The 8,819-nt window shown below is 42.4% G+C and overlaps 1 protein-coding gene across 5 annotated transcripts; it reads right to left on the reverse strand.

Moving 5' to 3' along the window:
- Nucleotides 1-435: 435 nt before the first annotated feature.
- ECHDC2 (enoyl-CoA hydratase domain containing 2) lies at nucleotides 436-8,811 on the reverse strand. Of its 5 annotated transcripts, none has more exons than XM_068953169.1 (10): nucleotides 8,627-8,811; nucleotides 7,196-7,372; nucleotides 6,504-6,591; nucleotides 5,935-6,021; nucleotides 4,680-4,772; nucleotides 4,001-4,057; nucleotides 3,405-3,592; nucleotides 2,914-2,964; nucleotides 2,565-2,612; nucleotides 436-1,831 (listed from the first exon to the last, which is right to left on the reverse strand). In XM_068953169.1, the coding sequence occupies exons 2-10, from the start codon at nucleotides 7,244-7,246 to the stop codon at nucleotides 1,754-1,756; spliced, it is 741 nt and encodes a 246-aa protein (XP_068809270.1). In that variant the 5' UTR covers nucleotides 7,247-7,372; nucleotides 8,627-8,811; the 3' UTR covers nucleotides 436-1,753. The 5 variants fall into 5 exon arrangements, with proteins under 5 accessions (XP_068809270.1, XP_068809269.1, XP_068809271.1 ...); XM_068953168.1 differs by having other exon boundaries at nucleotides 7,196-7,263; nucleotides 8,627-8,804; XM_068953170.1 differs by having other exon boundaries at nucleotides 8,569-8,680.
- Nucleotides 8,812-8,819: the final 8 nt, after the last annotated feature.

Below are 8,819 nucleotides of genomic sequence, written 5' to 3' on the forward strand. Positions count from 1 at the left end.
ACAGCAGGATTTCATTGTAAAACAGTTGCTTTAGAATCAGTAGCTGTGATGTTTCGTATCTCAAACGTTTTCCCTGTATTATACATAATCAAGAATTAAACTATAATCTCAGTTCAGGACAGACTGCTGGTCTAGACTGCAATTTCTTTAGCTGCTGACATTTCAGCCAACCCAACAAAACGCCATTGTTCTAGATCCAACTTAAAGGATTTTGTTTTTAAAGTGCGTTTAGGATCTAAGATATTTACTGTGAGTAAGGCTGTAATAGTTTACGGGCAGCTAGAAAAGTTGGGTTCCCCACAGCACCAACAAAAAGCTTTCATGTAATTTAAAAATGAGGATTTTATCTATGTCACCAGTCCATGATTGCTTTATAGTCTGTTTCTTTTGACACTTCTGTGTTCCATTCTAAGAATCATTTATGAACTCAAGGAATCAGTTTATAATCTTTCTTTATAATAAAGTCCCATGGCTGAGATGTGTACAAAGTTATGAGTGAATTAGAATGCCTGCTGCATTGGTTTTGCTCCCCTGAGTTTTGCTGCTTATTCTTCTATCCCAGCAGAGCTGCTCAGTGATGAAACTGTGAGGGAAGAAAATTCCCAACCACTTCTCCTATAGCCTTCTTCTGACCCAGTTTTTTGTTTTTGTATTTGTTTTCTTCTGCCATCTCAGCAAGTTTCCTGAAGATAAACTTTTCCTTTGTACTTCAGCTGCCAGCACGTTAACTGAAGGAGGTGGACTGCCATATTTACGTAACATCAAAGAAAATGTCCAGAGTGATCCTGATGCCCAGGTAATAACTGCTGAGATACTAGATAGCATAGATTCATATACATTGTACTATGGAAGACCTAAACCTGTCACAAGCCATACTAAATGAATAGGTGCAAGTACAATCACATATGTGGCTGCTGTAATCGTTCACAAGCTGTTATGGCAATATCTCGTACTGTGTTGCTTGCAGGATCTCGTCTTAAGAAGGCCATGCCTGCAAATTTACTGTTGCTGACACGGAGAAAGGCACTGCTAGTGCATCCTTTAGGTTCCTAAAATTTCAGCCCCGGTTTCTTGAGGAAGTTGGGTTCAGATGTTTAGACTCCAGCTACCTCTCTGCACTGTTAGGTAGAAGTTTAGAAATAGAATTCTAAATTCTTTCATTTGCAGCAAACACCAGACGGCTGTTTGTAATCCAGCATTTGTCAGCGCTGGCTGCCTGGAAACAATCCATCAGGTTACATTGTCCCGGCTGGCATAAGTCTGTGCTGCCCCTGAAAATAGCAACCCTGCTCCTCCCCACATACACATTCTTGTGCTGCCATCTAGCAAACCACAGGAGGAGAATTAAGTGACAGGCATGAGAACTAGGACAGAAGCTAGATGAATCAGGTCTACCTGTAGCTTGAGGGCCCTTCTGGACAGTCCAGTCTCGGAGTTAATGATCAGTTAGTGAACTGAGACTATTTGTTCATTTTGTGCTGGACCTATTTCTCTATTGTCAATTTGTTCTGGATTCAGAACAACAAGGAAAGAAAAGATTTGTACCCTCTCTAAAAAGATCAGCTTTACAAAGTTAAATCTCTTTTATTTGGGAATCCTTGCAACAACAAGAGATCCAGTGGAGTATTCAGAAATGTAGTCCATGGTAAAGAGCTAAGTATGTATGCAGTCATAAAAATAATTCCAAAAAAATTAGTGGCTCCTCTTCACGCCCAAGCTACCTTCAAAAAAAACAAGGGGAAGCTAGGAAGCGTTATTTGCCAATAAACCGAGGTGGTCTTTTCTCCCTGAAGGCAGCCATCCCTTCCTGACGGTCTCGTGTGGGAATATTCTACATTTGAAGGAGAGGGGGGGGGGAAAAAAAAAAAAAGAGAGAGAGGTTTGTTTCCATTGACAAATCTGATGTGATTTTAAGTAGTGATTAGTTTGGCAGTAGTGGTGTTAGAGTCTTTGCTGAGATTGTTTTTCTCTCAGTGATAAATTAAGCCCTATCTTCCACGTTTTGCAGTCAGGAAAACAAAGACTGGTTTCTAGTGCAAATCACAAGTGAAAGTCTAAGACAAAGGACTGTAGACCAGCAAACTATATAAGGAAAGTATTTTCCATACATTCAATGATGTATCACCTTAAAATGCATTGAAGGGCACAGCAATTAAATTGTTCTAAGAGCTCAGAAAGGTGCGTGTGCTCTCAAAACTTGTCCAAAAGAATGACTATAACAGGAATCAATTTTTTAACCTATTAATACTAAACCATTTGCAAAGCTCATGCTGTAGTTAATGTATTATGGAAAACATAAGAATATACAATCACTTTAGGTAGAAGGGTATTTAAGGAACGAGTGTGGCCTTAGGAAAACAGAGAGAGGCAGCTCTTTATGAGAAAACAGTTAATATTTTGAAATAAAAATCTGGAACTGCACCTAAGCGTGTTCTCAAAGCTTTGGTTTTATCTGTTAGGCCTCCTTTACAGAGGGGAAATTACAAGATGATGCTGTGAAATCCCACCCACTTCAGAAAACATACAGTTGTTGCTTTCAGGGGCGTGTTCTGAAGGTAACCTACCTGGGCATAACACATCCCCTCGATAGCCATCCCTGATGCGATGTCAACCTGGGGACGAGAGGGAAGGAATATCATTTGTCTGAAGTCTGTAACCCTCAAAGCAATAAACATTCACTTGCAGTGACTGGTATTGACATGGTATTAGAACTGCAGTGCTAACAACTGTAGAACAAAATCCTGCCGTGTTAATTTGGTCTTTAAGGCAAATCTTTAAAAACCTTGAAAAGGTTTTAAATGCCTTGTTTAAACAAGGATTATAATTTGTGTGTTCTAAACATTTTTACCACAGTAATTTTTAAGAGCTACTTGTCTGCTTTCTTTATCTTAATATATTTTTAGATTGTATTACCTCTATTCCTCTGTTTATTGCCAATTTTCCCATTTTCACAGCAATTGGAGCCTATATTTAAAAAAAAAAAAAAGGCATTTAAAAGTAATTAAAACCCCATCAGTTTACATTAAGGCAATTTTTACATCATTACCCTCCTTCCAAATGACCTTTCAGTCTATAGGAATTTGCAGTAACTTTAAAATACAAATTAGGATTATTTACAGTTAATTAAAACCTTATTTTGCGTACGTACATCTATATGTGGCCTGCAGGTCTACATAACCACAGCTGGGAGGGTAAGACTGTCCTATGGGTTATGTAGCTCAATGTCAACACTTGTTTCTGCAGAAACTGCATTCACAAAAAGGACAGGGGGTTAAGAGGCTTAAAAGTCAGAAACCAAGATTTTACTATGTCATGGAAAGGAATTTCAGAGTTAAATTCTTTGTTTTCTCTTAAGGGAAGCAGCAACACCTTCTTCACATTGACCATATGAATAGTACACTGACCTGAGGAAGGATTTCTTTAGCCAAAGTTAATGCTCTCTGGTAAGCTGCATCTCCCTCATCGTTCTGTTGCACTGTGTGGTTTACTAATCCCATTGAGAAGGCCTCTTGTCCATCAATCTGTCTACCCGTGAAAATGAGTTCCTTTGCAAGACCTACTCCAACACATCTGGGCAAGCGCTGGGTTCCACCTTAAGACAATAGCCAAAACACCATGTTCTACTTCAGAGAAATGCCAAAAAAAGTTTTGTTTCCTTATTAACAAAGAGGTCTGAAAAATAACAGATTGTGTATTTCTTTAACTACCAGCTGAGGATCTCAGCATTTTGCAAAGCATCCAAGTCTTCAACGTCCTCATGAGTATTCTCATAAATGGAAAAAAAAAAAAGAGTAAAGTGACTTTCCTAAACTCTTAGCAAGTTGGACACAAGGGCTTAGAACAGAATCCTGGATTCATAGATCTCTTGGGTCACTACAAGATACTGTTTCTAATTTATATTCAAAGCCCAAACTCAACACCCTTCAGGTGCTCTAATGGCAAAATATTTCCTGTACCAGCTGAGAAAGAAAGACACTTAACATCAATGAAACAAGATTACCTGCTCCAGGAAGAAGCCCTCTTGTGGTCTCAATGAGGCCCATTTTAGCTGATGAAGCTATTAAAGAAAAAAGTATGGGGTTAAATTACTTTTTGATGATAGGAAGAAGCTTTGTCAATACAACTAAAAACTGTCCACACTGTAGTGGAACAACATTTCTCCAAGTAGCTAAAAAGTGTGAATATTACAGTGCTTAATAAACCTGCATCTCAAGTCAGATGAGGGATGCGCAGTCTGGCTGCTTACCGGAATGTAGCAATTTTATCAAGAAAAATGAATCTTGGGCCCATAGTAAATGAAATGTAATAGACAGAAGAAAAGCAATAGAAGCAGCAAGGCTTCCACTCAAAATTGGTTTAAGTAGTGAAGGCTAGATCAAGCCAGAGGGCTGACCCAATATTACATGGTAATAACTATTTAATCTCACCAGCAAATAGTTTTCTGAAGGACCTCTAATCTTGTCTAAACATAAGGTTTACTTTTTAAGCAAGGAGATTGCTTTCCCAATAGTCGCTAAGTGTCACAAATTGCGGACGAATGCCTAGTCATTTCCTGAACTGTTTAAATTCCTCTTTTAGCCAGCTAGATTCTATTAGCAGTAAGCTATCACAAATGCAAGTTTTCTTTAAAACATAGTCACCAATTACAAGGAGAATCCTACATTAAGCAACGCACAAACCTGCTACTCGAAGGTCACAAGCCAACGCCAGTTCCAGTCCCCCACCCAAAGCGTAGCCATCTATTGCAGCAATTGTGGGTACAGGCAGTGCAGCTACAGGAAACAATACAGATTATCAAGTTCTGTTCCAGAAACAGTTTTCTCAAGTGTTTAATTTCTCAAGCATTTCAAAACTGATCAAGATTTCTTTTTCTTTTGTATGAATGCCACAAACATTCTGGCTGTCTCTGGGAGAAACTGAATCTTTTTTGCGCTTCGCCCTTCTCTGGAAAAAAAAAATGCAAACACCTTTTTGTAGTGTACTGCAATACAAAGCATGATGAATTGTCTCCTTGCACATTTATGATGTGAATGTCCAGCTGTTGCAATTAAACAGTCAAAGCAAAGGCACTATCGCTTTTCACTGGTACAAGGGTTAGCTCTTCAAGCGCTTTTCTAAATGTTATCCAGAGCTCCTGAGCTTGGCAAATACTGCTGTGATTTCATAGCTGAACAAACTGAGGCATCTGGAAATGAGCTGTTCAATAAGGTATCTTTTTAAGTATTCAGTCAGCAAGCTGGGAACAGGCTTCAGAAGTACGTGCTAGTTCTGTGCTGTAACCACGAGGAAACCCTCCCTGTAACGCTGCTTCTGTGGTTTGTGAGACGCAGTCATTCTCTATATATTGTAATCTTTTTATGACTGCTATTTGGGCTGGTATTCCAGTCAGATTTGACTTCAGTATTCCTCTCCAGTGAGAGGAGAAAAAAAAAGATAAATACGGGAAGAAAATTGTAGAAGTCCATATTCCTCTCCTAAAAGAGAGAGGCGTGGAAGGTCTAAAAACCCTTAGAGGCAACAGATTCGTTCAGAGATCTGAGTCCCTGTTCTTAGACCTATCATTAGTGCTTTTGAGGGCGCATTAAAAATAAGTCAACCACCGTTACTCGTTCTGTCTAGCGTTCTCTCCGAAGCATTACATGGAACTTTGTATACAACGCTTTGTTATGGCAGATACTTATATGCACGTCTGTGTGCTGCTCTTCATCTTGGAAAAGGCAGTGCTGAAGTGCATCTTGCCCTTGGAGTAGCAGCAGGACAGCTGATATTTAATTCTGATCATATCTTTGTACGAGACTTAAGATGGAACCATTTGGGGAGCCTTTTCTAAACAGATAACCTGCTGGGACTGGTGTCCTTCCTCTCCTTCAGCAATTTTAAGTGTCTCAACATGGACAGCATGGAACAAATTTTCAAACTGTGATAATCATTTACCTATTTCATCCATGAGATTTCTCAGCCTTTTAACAAAGAGCCCGACTTCTGCATCATCCATCTTTTCGCGTTCCTTTAAGTCTGCACCTAAATGGAAGAAAAAAAGGTTAGAAGCCAGGAACAGAGGAAAGACATCTGAGCTGTGTTCTTGCTACCACAGGTCAGACAGCTTCAGAAGTCTTAAAATGACAGTTTTCTGGTCAAGTAAAGGGGAAGCTCTAGAGCATGGGCATTTGGGCTGGAGCAGCTAGAATTCTCCACTCTCTTTGTGAACTGATTTCACAGAGGAGCACGAATCACCTGGGCCTGAAGGTGCTTAACAACCAAAAAGAAACGCTAGCATAGAAAAGCTTAGATGTCAGACTGCAGCCTGTGTGGCTCACTCCATCACGCACGTCTTCGTTACTGAATCAGAGAGGCCAAAGAGAGAGCAATGTGTTGACTGTTTGTTACACAAAATCCAGCCCCTATTTTTCTTCTCATGTGCTTTTCTGGACAGGCTGATCAACCTTCGGGCCTAAGAGTCATCCGTATTTTTAATAAGAGCTTGCAGTGCCTTTGTTACGTACCAGCACAAAATACACCTTTAACTTCACTTTTGAACACCACCACACGAACCTTCTCGTCGAAGCGGAGATGTTCCAGAGCACTGAACAACTATGAGGGAGGGAATACAAACAGGAGGAGAAAAACTTGAGCGTGTAGATGTATATACCTAAATTATCACATATATCATGTTTCCCAAATTACATACGGGGAGATCACTTATTTAGAGCCAGCAGGATCCTTCCATGAGAGTTTCAGAATGACAGGTTTCCCCCATCTCTTTTCTTCCGTTCAAAGATGAACTTTTGCTGTACCTTAAACTCTCCTTCCTCCTTTCCAAGCTTGAGCCAGACTTTCTCTGGAATGTGTTGACCTTGAGCAGATCATCTGCTAAGGCCTGATGCTGAGTATGTTTTCATCATAATTACTCAAACGAACTAAGACACGTTAACTCGTGTCTGAGTCAGCTAACTTAAATCTAGTTCCAGTGTCTCTGTTCAGTCCTCATCTGACGTTACTGCAACGTACGTATATCCCAGTCCCTTTTTCTTCAGGCCAAGATGCCTTGCCTCAGTGCCGCCTACGCTGACTTTTAGCAAAAGATTAAATTTTTGTCTCGGGTTTCCCACAAATTAGTCTTGATCATAGCTATTCACATCCTATTTAGTTATCGATCATGATTCCAAACATCTTTACAGGCCAGGGCTATACTCACTTCATTTACAAATACTTTTCCCAATGAATTTCTTGCGTGGGGTCGGTTCATTAGGATTTCAGCAATACCTTAGTGATAGGAGACAACTTCAGTTATACTTTGTTTTAATTCTCTGACACAGTCATTCAGCTGGGAACAATGTCTGCATATGCTGCATCTTCTCTTTTCTGAAAATGCCTATAAGGTATATTTTAAAAAGAATCAGTTATTTTAAAAGTGGAGGTGGTAGATTGTGTGTATAATCCAGTGATGATTTTAGTCATCCAGGATGACTAAAATTCAGCAACACTGCAAATAATATAAAAAAGCAGACGTTTTTAACAAAAAAAAAGGAACACGGTTCAGGTATTTATATCTTAGAAACATCTGCAATAGTGGGGGGGGAAAAAAAGGCAAGTGATCCATGTTAGGTTTCTGCTTCCAGTGTTATTTAATTCAGTTCTCATGGCATAGCCTTACTGTCTTCGAGTATTTTCCTTAATGAAGGAAAACATCTTCCTGGAATTGCTGTTTGCATGAGAACAGCACAAACTAGGCACTCTCAGTTCACGCTCCAGAACCTCTCTCAAAGCGCAGATCCGCTTCATTTCAAGCTAAGCTCATTACTGGGAGGACTTCATTCAGAGTTCCTAAGTCCAAGCAGGAAAAAAAGACCACAACATCTACCTATTTCTCCCTTGCACTTGTGATTTGTAAATTATTATCCGATTTTTTTTTCCAGAATGAAGCATACAGAAATCATCTCAGAGGCAGTGTTTCATAGTAGAATCATTTCCAGAGGTTGCTGCTGGAAAAAGGGGAGGCATCGGCTCCATTTCAGAGCCATTTTAGGAAGACGGACGTACACAGGTCACAGCCTTCTTTACTTAGAGGCGTTTCTGCGGTGCTGTCTGCAAGCTCCCACAAGTAAGGACTTGCTGAATTCTCCCAAACTCACAGGCTTTGCTGGTAGGAAAGCGAGGCACAGTCGCACCAGCGCAAGGAAAGGGTCTCAGCCCTCCGCTTACGGTGAGCGAGTTGCGAGTCCGGCTCCTGTTTTCCCGGCCGGACTCCTGCTCGTTTCCCAGCCCGCCACGTTCCGGGGTGCTGCTGCACCGGCCGCGGCGGCTGCGAGCCGCCGGGTCCCCTCTGTTCCGCTAGCACGGCTCGCTCTGCGCTCCTCCGACCTCGCCAGCCAGCGCACAAAGACGCAGGGAACGGCACAGGTCACCCCGGGGTTATCCGACTTTTAGCACTGTATGTTACCGAGAGCAGGAACTCCCCCCCCCCCCCCCAAAAGGGATACAAGACAGAACGGCGGCGCGTTTGCCCGCACCGACGAAACTGCCGTTTTACCCCCGCAGAGGCTTCTGCCCCAGGCTGGGCAGCTCTACCGTAAAAGAGGTGTCCCGGCTCTCCCCGCCTCCGCTCCCGGCCGGGCGCCGCACTCACCGCCGCTCCGCCCGCCCGACGCGCCCACCAGCACCTCGGCGCCCCGCGCCGGCGCGGCCCCGCCGGGTCCCCAGCGCAGCGGCCCGCGCAGCGCCCGCGCCCCCGCCCGCCCCAGCCGCATCATGGCGCCGCTCCTCGGGCTCCGCTTCGCGCCGCGTCCTGCGCACCGGCCCCGGCGGGGCGGGGCGGGGCA

This window comes from Struthio camelus, chromosome 8 (genome assembly GCF_040807025.1).
Source record: "Struthio camelus isolate bStrCam1 chromosome 8, bStrCam1.hap1, whole genome shotgun sequence".
Lineage (NCBI taxonomy): Eukaryota > Metazoa > Chordata > Aves > Struthioniformes > Struthionidae > Struthio > Struthio camelus.

Coding starts and splice junctions, on each gene's coding strand:
- ECHDC2 (XM_068953168.1), bottom strand. CDS start 8,750: ATGATGCGGCTGGGGCGGGCGGGGGCGCGGGCGCTGCGCGGGCCGCTG. Junction 4,058..4,679: donor TTGTGACCTTCGAGTAGCAG/GTTTGTGCGTTG, acceptor TTTCTTTAATAG/CTTCATCAGCTAAAATGGGC. Junction 1,832..2,564: donor AGGGGATGTGTTATGCCCAG/GTAGGTTACCTT, acceptor CTTCAAATGTAG/AATATTCCCACACGAGACCG.